Source organism: Cheilinus undulatus, linkage group 3 (assembly GCF_018320785.1).
Source record: "Cheilinus undulatus linkage group 3, ASM1832078v1, whole genome shotgun sequence".
Classification (NCBI taxonomy): Eukaryota; Metazoa; Chordata; class Actinopteri; order Labriformes; family Labridae; genus Cheilinus; species Cheilinus undulatus.
In genome coordinates this window covers 14,963,199-14,976,783 of record NC_054867.1, presented here as the reverse complement: position 1 = coordinate 14,976,783, position 13,585 = coordinate 14,963,199, and the positions used below count along the sequence as shown (strand labels likewise).

The 13,585-nt window shown below is 40.7% G+C and overlaps 1 protein-coding gene across 4 annotated transcripts in view; it reads right to left on the bottom strand.

Moving 5' to 3' along the window:
• Positions 1 to 13,585, bottom strand: part of frmd4ba (FERM domain containing 4Ba) — a 66,199-nt gene that overhangs the window by 2,123 nt on the left and 50,491 nt on the right. Inside the window, exons 12-23 of one of the 4 annotated variants that reach the window (XM_041783492.1) lie at positions 11,227 to 11,303; positions 10,590 to 10,728; positions 7,962 to 8,103; positions 7,708 to 7,841; positions 7,509 to 7,625; positions 6,992 to 7,220; positions 5,659 to 5,715; positions 5,419 to 5,554; positions 4,196 to 4,360; positions 3,316 to 4,061; positions 3,082 to 3,217; positions 400 to 526 (exon numbers count right to left, since the gene is read on the bottom strand). In XM_041783492.1, the coding sequence (XP_041639426.1) occupies positions 430 to 526; positions 3,082 to 3,217; positions 3,316 to 4,061; positions 4,196 to 4,360; positions 5,419 to 5,554; positions 5,659 to 5,715; positions 6,992 to 7,220; positions 7,509 to 7,625; positions 7,708 to 7,841; positions 7,962 to 8,103; positions 10,590 to 10,728; positions 11,227 to 11,303 (2,175 nt within the window). In that variant the 3' untranslated portion in view covers positions 400 to 429. Of the gene's footprint in view, positions 1 to 399; positions 527 to 2,502; positions 2,737 to 3,081; positions 3,218 to 3,315; positions 4,062 to 4,195; positions 4,361 to 5,418; positions 5,555 to 5,658; positions 5,716 to 6,991; positions 7,221 to 7,508; positions 7,626 to 7,707; positions 7,842 to 7,961; positions 8,104 to 10,589; positions 10,729 to 11,226; positions 11,304 to 13,585 lie in introns of all 4 variants that reach the window. The other 3 variants (XM_041783490.1, XM_041783491.1, XM_041783493.1) reach the window with 3 other exon arrangements.

The following is a 13,585-nucleotide window of genomic DNA, read 5'->3' as shown; positions in this document are numbered from 1 at the left end:
CTGGGCTCTCAAAACCATCCTGCAAAGTTTTAGCTTTGCAGTAGGAACTGAGCTAAAGAGGAAGGTTAAAAAGCTTTATACTCTTAGATGTTACTGAAGCATGTTAAAATTAAAAAGTTTCAGACAAGGGAAAACCCAGGGTCAAACATTCTCTCACAACAAAACAGCAGATGCACACAGACATAATTCACACACAAAGCCTTTAAATGCAACTCATAAGAGTGACTTTTCTGCCACGCAAGTGCTCTCCCACAACCACAAGACACCCAGACAATAAAGCAAAATCAGGAAGAGTGATAAAAATGATTTGGAGCATCTATCTGTAATTCCCTAACATTTAAAACACACAAAACCATCACCGTGATAACCATGTGGGAAGTTCACATCCTCATGTCTCACCATTTTTCTTTGATAAACAGGGGAATGGAGCTAATTTTCTTGGTCAATAGCATAGGCAACAGCACCACACTTGTCTAAAGGCCCCACAGGGCTATCAGAGCTCTGCCACTCAAACTCGGGGGAATATCTGCACATGAGAGGGGGCAAAGGTGAATGGACGCACATGGGCATGGTGCAAGAAAAAAAAATAACAGTGGACAAAGCAGGGGTGTGATGAGACTCTAATCTCACGAGACAAGACGAAACAAGATTGGGCTCATGAGAACGAGACGAGATGAGACTTTATGCCATTTTTTTCATTTTAGAACAAAATACACGAGGGGAAAATGTGTCTTTTACACACCTGAAAGTCACAATTGAAAAACAATGCAGGTCTGTTTGTTAATGTTTTAGCTAGTGCTCTGAGGCGATTAAAAAAATTAATCTAATTAATTAAATGCTGTATGATTAACTAATTGTAATTAATCACATTTATGGACAATATGAGCAGGACTACATTACACGTAGATTTACTGTGTTTTTTTTTTTAAGATTTATTTTTGGGCCTTTTCATGCCTTTATTTGATAGAGGAAGGACAGTGGATAGATTTGGAAACGGAGGGGGAGTAAGGAGAGACATGCGGTGAAGGGCCACAGGCCGGATTTGAACCTGGGCCGCCCTTGTACATGGGTAGCACCTTAAACCACTCGACCATCTGCGCTCCAATTTACTGTGTTTTTAACTGGTTGTATATTTAAACATACATAATCATTTGTAGCCAGTATTTTAGTCTGGTCTTCAAATTACTGACTGAATTCACAATTTACTGTGTCTACTGTGTTACTCCATTGACATCTGACTTCCTCCCTATCCCCCCCGCAGACACTTAACATCTGCAGTTCTACCTCTGCTCTCAGTCTGATTGGCTCCCTGCCTCCTGTTTTTGTCACTCTTTCTCTGCAGTGGAGTTTTGTTTTATTCTAAAAGTTGTGTTGTTTTCCCCCATGAACAAGTTGTCATTACATGTGAGTTTGCATAGGAAGCCTCTTGTTGTCTTATTAATCAATCCTGGATGGAACATATTGTTTAGGTGTATGAAATAATAATTATCTTAAGATTAAGACAAGTATGGCTTGTTTTTTGTTCATCCAGTTTACAACGCTGTGGTGGAAAAATGTTGAAACAGTGATGTATGACGTCATTGCGATTAATTTGCCTTATAAAAAAATGTATGTGTTACATTTATGTGATTAATTAACCAAAATTAATGTGTTATTTTGACAGCAATAGTTTCATCTAATACTCATGTGGTGTATCCTGTAGTCAGTTTGTCTTTTAACTCTGACTCAAACTATGCATTTTAATAGCTGTATAAATCAAATCTCCATTCATTTTAATAGTCTACCACACCAGTCATTTGCTACACTATGCCTCGTTGCTTCAGTTACAATAATAAGGAAGGCATTTGGATTATTTTGATTGACTTTTAAAAACTGCACACAAAATACACAGGTGGTGAGATGAAAATTAAACAGGACGAAGCAGCGATTGAATCAAAGTTAGAAAGTAACAAGAAGTGACACTATAACGGATTCTGTGGGCATATACAAACTAAATGAACACTATTCTCCTCATGGAGACTCCGCATAGGTTTATGGCAGCAGCATTTCATCATTTAACGCTGTTAAGATTAACTTATAATGCATTTGCGGATCACGTGCAGCCCCAAGTAGCATGCGTGGAGGAGAGGTTGGGAGCAGTGATCTGAATGGGTGACGTATCAGCTCCATTTCGCAAGACAGTTTTTACTCTGACAAGAAATCTTGTAATGTTTGATCTTGTGGCATGAGACATCATCACACCCCCTTGAACAAAACAAAAAAAACTTAATAGTTCAGGGACACTGCAGAAAAATGTGGTCAGGAGTTGACAGTATCGAGAAGAATAAGTAGGGCAGGCAGTTTTTGAAACAACCATGCAGTTACCTTAAAAATGACAGTAAATCAGCCAAATATTCAAAAAATGCAAGCTCACTTCAAAACATCAGCAAGCAGACTAAAATGATAATGCAGACAAACTGAAAGACTCAGAAGCATGGGTTCCGACAACTGCTGTTTACTTACTATGAACTATCTCTCACATAGGACACCTTACTGAGCCTGTCGACTCTGGAGGATTTTGTCTGTGCGGGGCTGGAGGCCACCTGCCTGACTGGACAGCCAGGGGAGTAGGAGGAAGAGGAAAAGGAGGAGGTGGAGGAGGAAGCTGAGGAGGAAGAACTAGCAGGGTGAATAGCACTGTGCCTCCAGCCATCAGGGCTGTGCCAGGAGCCCTTAAAAATCTGGGAGACGCCATATCTATAAGAAAGCAGGGGCCAGTAGACAGTTAAGGAGAGAGTAGAACTAGTCTTAAGTTCTGAGGCTGCAAGCTGTACAGATCCCATAATCCTCCTGCTGAACTCAGATGCCTCGTAAAGCAGAAGCTTTCTGGTATACTTAAGTGTGAGTCAAATGACTGTAACATTTGCTTTGCAGCAGTCATTGTCATGTGAAAGGGATAGCAAACCAAACAGGAGCTCATGATTTCTGTGGTCATCCATTAAACATGATTAAAAATTAGTGCTGGGATCTGGGGATAAGGAGGATGAAGGAGTGACTTATTGGATTAGGAGCAGAGGTTAGGGAAAGGTTTTTTTTCCTCACCTGGTTTGGGCGGAGCAGTTGTATGGTGCTGTAGTGTAAGAGTAGGACTGTGGTGCATGCATAGGCATGTCATATTCCGATATACCGCTAACACTCATGCTGCTGTGCCAGTTTGCACTCGAGGGCGTTGAGGACACTGAAGGAAAAAACACAGTACAAGTCAGAGTATGATCCATCTACATAAAAAACAGGGTCCACAATGTTAGACTGTAACATAAGACTCAGTGATCCAACCTGTTGAGTATGCAATGTGACTGCTGTGGCCGTAGGGTGCTGGCATAGTCTGGTATCCCAAACTCTGCTGAGAGCCTCTGTCGTAGTCGTAGTTGAATGCTGCTTGCTTTTGTGCAGCGTTACGCTGGTACCAGCCTCTCAAATGTTCCGCCACCAGAGCCTTCTGGATGTTCTTTCTGGCTGGTTCGTTGCTGCGAGGCATCGGACGGTTCTTGGGTGGCCTCAGTGTGGCGTACGGGTTCTGTGACATGCCGTCTATCTCATCATGGCCATAGCTGCTGGGCATGATGTGGCTGTGATAAGCTGGAGTTGCATGGTAAGAAGGGTTGACATTATAGTGTCCCTCCATCTCATTGTCGTACATGTAGGCACTATTTGAGTAAGGCTCTGGATCCGTGTAGCTAGGGTAGCCTGTGATGTAGTAGGCTGTTGTGGTTGGGCGGGCCCGCGGTAGGTAGCGGGGGTCTGGCTGTGCCAGGTTGGGCATACTACCAGTGTTGGCGTACACGTCTTTCCTGTGCCGGCCGCGCACTCGACGTCTGTGGGCGTGGTTGCCTGGGTTGCAGTACTCCACACTGGACTGACTTGTGTAGGAGGAGCCGTCATCAAGCACCTCAGTGCTGTTGCTGCGTCTTGCTTGGGAGAAGGTGAAGGTTTGCACAGGTTGTTCAGACTCTGTCATAAACTGGGACTGGGATTCAAGACTACCACTTCGTTGGCGGAAATGTTGTGGGGCATCCTCAGATCTGTAATGGGAAAATAGTTCATTGAAGCTTGGCATGTATTCATAAAACACACAGAAGCTGTTGATCAAGTAGATATTCAAGACAAGAAAGGAAAGATGTGTCATGGAATATGTAGTCACTCTTCAAGGCCTTACCTCAGCTGGGTGCTGCTGTAGGCGTTGCGGGTGAGGATGGGGGTGGGTGGCATGCTGCGGGCATCACGTGGCTGCCTAGAAGCGGGCTTAAATGGGCTATTGTTGCTTGAAAAGGCATCACGGTGACTGAAATGGAGTGATTCCGTAACTTGGTTGTAATATAATCTGCAACATAGATAACACATTTTCATCATGTTTGTCTTCTTAGGCTAGAACTTTTTGTCCTAGAATAAAACCTTTTGCACTCTGATCTTACCCTTGAGACCAAAGGACAACCAAAACATCCTTTTAAATCATTACTTAACACCCAAACAGCTGCAAATACAAAGTACATGAGCCTATGTTTTCATGCAACACCGTTTTAGCTGAACGTAACGCATCATACACTGCTTAACACATTTTTTAGACCACTCTACCCTAACCAAAGTAAGGTTTATGCCACAGCTGCCCTAAATTAACAGCATTGGTAAGTACCAGAATCATTTTTTATGTTTCTGCAACGGTTAATACACCAATATATACAAGCTCTTTAACTGAAATTATATTTTAATGATAAAATATAATTATTATTGTTATCCATGAATTTTTAAATTTACTGATTTAAAAAAAACGGAAAAAATAGTAAAGCACATTATCATTTATTGATTAATGTGTCAAATTATAGTTATTTACTTGCATTCCTGAACAGAAAAAATAGTTTTAGTGCTTGAATGTTATGCTTGATTAATTTCTGACATTTTAGAGAAGCCCACTGAGCCGGCTCAAATTTGGGTGAACCCAGTTTGAAATCCCTCATTCCTGTTCAAAATGGTAAAACGCGGAGAGCTCACTGAAAATGAAAGAGTCTGCATTAAAGCACTTCATGATGCTGGATGTCTTTGAGACAAATATGACAGGTGGTCTAATAAATTTGTTAAGCACTGTATATGTGTGTATATTTATGTGTTTTCCTTCACTTTCTGCTAAGAAGTGCTGTCTCCTCCTCTACAGGCAGCTACATGCTCTGTTCCATCTATTTTTAAAGCTTGTGCATTGAGTTGATAAGAAGTAGGTTATTAGAGAGGCAGGGGAGGAAGGGAGGAGTTGACTGGCAGGAATGTAGCTCTGGATCTACTCTACAGGTTTCAACTAGCTCTGTGCATCGAAACTTTTGAAAACAACCCTCACACATGCAGGATATTAATTGATCATATTTTCCACAGGTCTAAATGGGAGCTGTATACCTGCTGTCTGCATGCTGGTCATTGGCAGAAGGTCGTCTGTCGTTGTTATAGTGGATGTCCAGTGTTTCTGCATGGTGTGGTCTTGGGGAATACTGCACTGATCTGGAACGTTGTCTCTGGGACATGAGCTCATCATCTGGGAGATGAAAATTAATGCCTGGTTAAAGCTGAATTGAAATGCAGTGAAGGTGCTGGGAAAGAACATATGCACATTGAGCATGGCTATTAAAAGGCACTAACCGTCATCCAGAGTGAGGCTGTCAGATAGAGAGCTGAGATCTGAAGGGTTGACATCATCTGATAACAGGAGAGAGACAAAGGTCCTTAGGGATGCTGCTAATTATCTACCTTTCAAACAAACTTACCAACTTTTCCAAACATGTACTACCTGAAAAATACAGTAAGCAATAGGGGTGTAATGGTTCATAGAGGTCACAGTTTAGTTCGTACCCAGTTTCTGGGTCACGGGTCAATGCGGGGGTTGGTGCATCAGCGGAAAAAAAAAAAAACCACAAGGTCTTGGATTTATAATTGTAGGTTTCTCTCATTTACTTCTTTTATATTTGACACTTTATTTCCATTAAAATAAGGTGTCCATTTGTGGACACAGGAAGTCTGGTTGCAACTTGTTTTAAGATCTAACAGTGTGAAAGAAAATAATGTATAGATATAAAAAACTGCTGCTCAACATTGACATATCCAAGGCAGTGTAACCCCTTTCAAAGAAATCCAATTTGCATAAGGTTCATGAAAATTTTTTTTCTTGCAATTGTATTTTGTCCCATTAAAAATGAAGGAGTTTCACTCTAATCAACTGGAATTTTAAGGGTTAAACTCCTGAAAATTAATCAAAGTTGATATTTCTCATCAGTTCTCATGTTGATGAAAAAAAACTGCAAAAAAGTGGTAAAAATATCAATTAATAATACAATATTTTTATTGCCATTAAAAAATGGGTCCGTTTGTGGACACATTGAGTCTGGGTTTAACAATTTTTTAACATCTAACCATATTGCCTGAAAAGAAAAATGTGCAAATGATTTCATCTTCTGTATTTTTTTCACTAAAATGAAATGGGATGGGACGTTGTAACAGAGCTTGTGCAGGGCATTCTAATGCTGACTTGTAGCTGGTGTTCTCTACTTCTACATGTCCGCGCATGGGCATTAAAATGTAAAAGCATTGGTAATGTCTTTAACCCTCTCTGCTTTCACATTCAGAGGTTTTTTTAAAACAGCAACAAGATGCTGAGGAGATAGAGAGGAAGTTGGCAAGTCTTGCTGCTGCTGTAGCTAACTTTTCTTCTTCATGTGTTTTGTTGTTCTGGCTTCTACCTGTTTGTTGTTAGTTCACTTTGCGAACACTTCACAAATGCTACTGCCACTCAAATTAGCAGGTAACTACAGTCACATCTGTTTGCTTTTTTTGAATGGGTTGGACCTATTTGTTGCGTGACTACATGCACCAAACTGTGACCCCAAACCATGGCGGTTTGTGATAGAACCAAATACCGTTACAACCCTCATGAGTAAACATTTATTTCAAGCTCTCTGTTGGTGTTTGTGACAGATACCTGCTAAGATTAGTGAGGCTCTCTGGGTTGGCTTCTGTCCCTTCTTTATCCTGTAGTTGTTTATCTCCTTCTCAATCTCCTCCAGCTTCCTCATTGCATCAAGACAGTTATTTCTCCTTTTCTTCTTGACTGTCTTGCAGAGGTCAGCTTCATTGGACAACTTAAGTGCTGCTTCCACTATCTTCTGCTGCAAGGCGAACCTGCTCTCAAGATTCCTCAGATATGGGTCCTAGAGAGCAGCCCAAAACAACACAGTTAACTTCAACAGCAGTAGTCTGGATAAAGACACAGTCTTCAAAAATCTATAGAGCGATAATTAAGATACATTCCTTTCAGTGAGCCAACACCAAATTTTAAAATGATACCCTAATTCATATAATTTGCCAAAGACACAACAAATGTTTAATTGTGCATTATTTACGCTTATCTCAAAAAGTCAAGTCAGCTATATGACCTCTAAGCAGACAGTTATATTAGAAATGCATCACAACAAAATCAAACCACAACACAAACTAACCTCATCATAGGGGAAAAGGTCATCCAGCTTAAAGGCTGTCCCAACACGACGCCTCACCTGTGGAGCCTTCTCACCTGATGCCAAGGGATACTCTTTGGGCAATTTGCCTGTAAGCTCCTTCAATGAGAGTGAAAACAGTTAGCTTAGAGTGTGGGTGTTTTAAACTCACTAGAATAACAACTGAGTTAGAGACACTTACAGCTTCTCTCATGCAGATCTTCTTCAGTTCCTCAAGTTTCTGTGTTAGTTTGTCTTGAAGGTCCTTCTCTTTCTTTTTCAGCTCAGTAATTTTCTCTTTCTTTTGTTCTTCATTTACTTCAGAGTCTGCAGAACCTGGAATATACAAGCAGCTAATTAACTACAAGTTATGGCGATAATGTAATTGATTTGTCATCATTTAATAGTATCAGATCGTCATTGATCATGTAAAACAGAAGCTATGTGCATATTTACCAGTTGAGATGAGGCTTCCATTGCTGGCCATGATAAGCTGATCTTTGAACTCGATGTTGGAAACTTTGCTGATTCTAGGAGCGCAGATCTCTGTGAGGTCCATGGCGATGTCACCTGTACTCCTGGTTGTGGTCATCTTTGACTGGATGGGAGAGAGGAGATGGTGAGAGGGAGGAAACTAAGACAAAGATGAGAGAAAAGAGTGTTGAAGAGTGAAGAAGAGATTGTTTGTGTTTAATTTTAATGACAGCACACTGCAGTAAGCAGCTCCATTTGCATGCTCAGTACTCCAAGTGCACTGCTCTCCCATCAATCAGTATGGGATCTAGTCCTAGGTGAACAGCAACTCACCATCTGCCTTTGAGGGAATGAGTAGCTGAATAACCTCATTTGCTGCACAGCAACACAGACTCATTCATCTCTTCACCAAATTGCAGACTACACACCATTAAGACAACGCAATAGTCCTGTACATAATCGGCTCAATACTCAGTAAATATGCATCATCAATGCAAACATATGCACCACAGTTTACCTTCAGGGTGTGAAAACAAATATTAACCTTCATTGTTATTCATCTAAATTTCAGCTTTCCACGTGCTTGTTACTTCAGGCTAAATCGATTACAGTGATGGTGTTCCCTCTCAAAAAAAGGTACCTTAAATTTCCCAACATAGGCTACCAGGGAACACTGAAGCAACAGCACTGGGATATCTGTTTGTTAACATACGTAATCATTCTTATTCAACATGGATCAGGCTGTGCATCACATGATCAATGATTGCTGATACAAAAGGTATACACTTGAACAACTGCCTTCAAAACAGAGCTCCAGACCACAAACTTAAGTAAACAGATGTCTAAAGACTCAATTTTGAGCCATGTGACCACAGATCAAAACTATTTCAAATGTCAACAATTCACAATATTATCAGTCAAGATTAAATTCCTCAAAGTGTCAAAATGTTCGGCAGAGAACAAACTGAACATTTCTGCCAAGTAATTTGTTTTGGTTCAATACAGTTTGGTGTGGTTTGGTACTGCAAACACTGTTCTTGCTTGCATATCCACAGCTATCGTCTTTCCAGCCACACTGGTGGGAATTTCAGCTTTTTTAGGAGGTCTGGATCATTTTTCTTAGCTTAGTAATAAGATTCACTCTTTTGCTTCCCAAATGACTCGTCAGTACAGTTTTGGCTTTTTTATGACTATTAAACATCAGCAAGTGGAAAGAGGAAACCAATTCTGAAACAGGAGCTGGCTCCCATTGTTAGTTTAAAAGAGCCAGCTCTTAGAACTGGCACATCATTTGAATCGAACCAGCACCCCACAAGGTTTATTTGATAGAGTACCACTGTTTTTTTCCAAAAGCAGGTATTTAAAAAAAAACATGAGAGAGAAAAGCTGTTCAAAGATTTTGTGTTTATCCATTATTATCGCTGCTGCATGTGAATCTAAGATTCTTTCAACCAATCAAGGGGCTGCCGTGAGTCTAGAGGAGCATTTCCACAATGAATTTTGGTCATGACGATCCAAACCAAGCCGTGCTGATTTTCTTTTTCATCACTTGTTCAGCCACGCTGGCGCAGACCTGCGCTCAGGATGGTCATACCTCCAAGCCCACCGTGGCGACTTCCAAGCGGCCTCTGATACCCCCCATGACAAGTTTTTTTCTTATTCCAGGGGGCAATGTGTTTTATCCTTGCCTCTGCTTAGACTGAACACATCCTACTCTTTAACAGTGGTGGTCTAATGTAAGCACTCACTGAGCGCAAATGTTTATGACACATGATCAGAACTTGAGATTTATGTCCTCATACTGCATTCCAATAGTCATGCACTGGCTGAATTCTCACACTGACGAGTGAAATCAGGACAGACCAGGTGCGGTACCTGGATTACAACTTTGTCTGGGCCAACTAATATCATGATTTTTGTATTAAGACATTAAAAAGACAGACAGGAACATTCAGCTCTAGCTCCTGTCTTTCCTTCTTTGGTTTGTCAGTTTTTGTCATGTCACAAAGAAACATCAATCCAATTGTGAAATTGCACATGACTCTGAGAGCTAAAAACAGCATGCCATTGGCTCTAGACCCTCAAATGGGGTAGCTTGGTTGTGGTGAAAAAGCTAATCCCCTGCCGTGCTGGGCTACCATGCCGAGTCGAACCAAGCAGAGCCAAGCTGCTCCATATAATAGAAGCCCCATAGCTCTACTCTAGGGATGGATAAATACCATATGTACACCAACAGAAAGGTACCAAAAAAGTATAATGGTACAAATCAATTATTTAAGTGTCTGCCAGCAGAGATTTAAGTATTTGTGTACTCTGCCGAATTAAACCTGAATCAGGCTGTTCGGTGGAAATGCAGCTAAAGGCACATTTTGTATAGCAGCCAGTTATTTAGTCCTCCAGCATCTTTGTCTTTTCACTGTGTGATCTCCCCCATCCACAGATACCTGACAATGATCCAGAGCTGACTCAGCAATCAAAAACACACGAGTTAAGTTCTTCAAATACATCAAACATAAGTGTAAAATTAGCACTAACCTGTTTCAAACTAAATCTCAGACATCTAATGCGCACAAATCACATTAAATTGATGGGAGGAAAACAGACACTCACTTTGCTTTGCCTCCTGTCCAGGTAGAACTGGTGCTGACTGATGGCCATCACCCAGATGGTTTTAATCAGAGAATGGCTGGCATACCAAGTGTGAATAACAAGGCCAGTCTGTCCGAAAGTCCTCTTGGTCACCGTTCTTCTTTAGGATACAAAACACACAATCAGTACTTGTGCTGATAAAACAGGCATGTCAGTTTCATAGCCCCCTACAAAAATTAAACACTTGGTACACACACAGCACTTGTATTCAGTGAAGTTTAGAGCACAAAAATAAATCTTAAACTAACTGTTGGTCCAATAACATATAAAAGAGGCAAGCAGGGAGGTTAAACTCATTTTGAAACAGACAATAGGATTTAATAGTGTAGACAGAAGCCTTTGTGATAAGCAAAGGTCCTATTAAAACTGCAGAAAATAAAATGGTTCCTAAAAAGCAAAAGAACTAATTTAATACGCAGGCCACAGCTATTAACATGCTCTAAAGTGGCCACTGGCTGCAGATACCCTTCACAGCGAGTACAGTGTGGGACATGAGCACCGAAAGCAAGGAAGCAGCAGCCAAAATGAGAACACTTAAAAACATTTAATGGGTTGCTAAAATGAGAAAAATGAAAATAGGTTAAGTGCCCTCTCTGACCTGTGTGGGTCGTTCACTTCCACAGCAAATTTCTTCTCACGGAAATACAAGTTCTCCAACTGTTTCCAGTGAAAGAACTGCAGAGAGGAAGAAAGAGAGGGAGGGAGAGAATTTGGGAGAATCGAGGGAGAGCGGGAGAGGGGAGACATCACACTTTAATTAGTAAACAACAACACAGGACAGCTGATTAAAAGGGCATAAATACAATAGTTTATGACATGCAGTGAAAGTCAATTTTGCACAAATTTAGTCAAAAAACTAGAAGCTTCTCATAAGAAAAGATAAATAGTCAAAAGAAACAACAGGGAGGCAGGATCTAAATCAGTGGTTCTCAACCGGTGGGCTTGGACCCAACAGTATGCCACAAACATGCTGTTTCAGTGGATAATTAATGTACGTACAAAAATTGTAGCAAAGTCCAGTAAGGCAATAATGTATGGAAGCCCTAAGCAGACATACACCTCAGCATTTTATTTTGACCTGTTTTCCATTATAACATGTTTTTGGTAGTTGTTCCAGCATTGTGAATTGTTTACTTCATGAATCTCTGCTGAGATCTCTAAAAAAATCTTGATTTCCATGATTATGGAGAAAACAGAGCATCTCTGTGCATGCATCCATGACCTCCCAGGGCTTCTTTAATAATTCACCTTTTTAAACCTGTTTTGTCCTGTTTCTTTGTTCAGTTTTCGTTCAATCTAAGTTCCAAACTGCATTTTTTTTCTTTAAAAAATATTAAGTGATTGAAGATCTTTTGGTATCTGGGTCACAATTTCTCAGGAAGTAGGTGGTAGCAGGTCAGCTGAAAATCCATGAAATCAAATGGCTTTGTTTTTGCCCCTGTGGCCTGCAACTCAGTTTTTTTCTGGCAAATTTGCAACACCGGCAGTTTCTATAAGAGTACAAACTATGTTGCTATCCAGGCCAGTCAGGTGTGTGTCTTGGCCCGTGCAGCTTTAAATGCAGGGGGCAAAATTGTGCGAGACTGCAGGCCAGCGGCTGACCATGCTTAATGTCATTCAGCAGAGGAGAGAAACAGCCCAGACATTTTTATCAAAATGAAACCTCTGCCCTGCTGATACAAGGATCACTGGACAGATAGGGAACCTGCCAACTTTGAATAACTTTGGCCTACAGTCATTTTGGGAAAACGAAAGACTCTGCACAACTGTGGATCTGACAGAAATCAAAGAAAATATGAAGATATGCACTTGAAAGGTATTTATTTATTCAAAGTTAGAAATGGACCATAGTACCTGTTTATCCCAGGACTATTTTCTTTTCTTAAAACAATTTTTCCTTTACATTGTGATTCACTAGTAAAGTTTTGCAATATGGAATGAGATCTCAACTAGAATAAAGATCAAAAAGGTAAAACAAAAGCAGTCAAAGCAGAAGGCATGTGATAAAGGCTTACCGTACTGTTTTTTTTTTTTTGCTTGTGAAATCCCCCCTGAATTCTCTTGGGCTTGTATTGAATCCTCTGACTTTAAGTTTCCCACAGGGCTAGGGCTTCCTCAAACAATGCTCTCTCTTGTCTATCTGGAGCAGAATAGGTGTTGCAAGAGTTTCAGCTAAGCTGGTCACGCCTCTTAACAGCTCCTCCTCCTCTGACATCACAGATACCTGCTGTCTTTGAGGCTCTTCACCCCACCCCCCCGCCCCCGTCCTCTTCCTCTCTCTCTCTCTCCTCCACACTGTTTGCTTCCTTTATAATCAGACCAGAGGTGAAGGGTTTTCTAGGCAGTGTTGTTTCCTTGTTTGACTCATCTCTCTGATCCACTTCCCCTCTATGGCAGTAAAATGACCAAGCCTACGCAGAGCTTTGATACTTACCCTCCAAAAGGGATATTCTCTGCTTTACAGCTTAAAAAAAATCACAAAAAGCCCTGTTGTACAGCCTAATCAATTACACCCATCCAGCCTCCAAGGGAAAGCATGTTTGGTATTTGTTACTTTTGTTTAATCATTAATAGCCGGGGCTCTCTCTTTGCTTTACGGCCAAGGGAACACTAAGTACAGCCAGTTAGGACAAAAAGAATCACTGTGCAGTATGTTTTTATGAACACAGGCCAAACAAACTTACTCCTGAGTGTTTCAAACTGACACTTTAAATTGTGTAGTAAAATGCTGGGACAAGGCAGGCCCATTTTTGTGTGAATTTATATTGTACTTACACTAAAACTAAACTACATTGCTTTATTTTTACAAGTAGTATAAATTATTTATTTGTGTTTGGGGGAATGTTATACTAATTTACTAATTTTCTTTATCAGCTATACAGTGAGTCTACCACTGATATAAAAACAGTGGTACTTTTGGCATCCAGCTGGTAATTTACTTCCAATTAGTAGCTAAC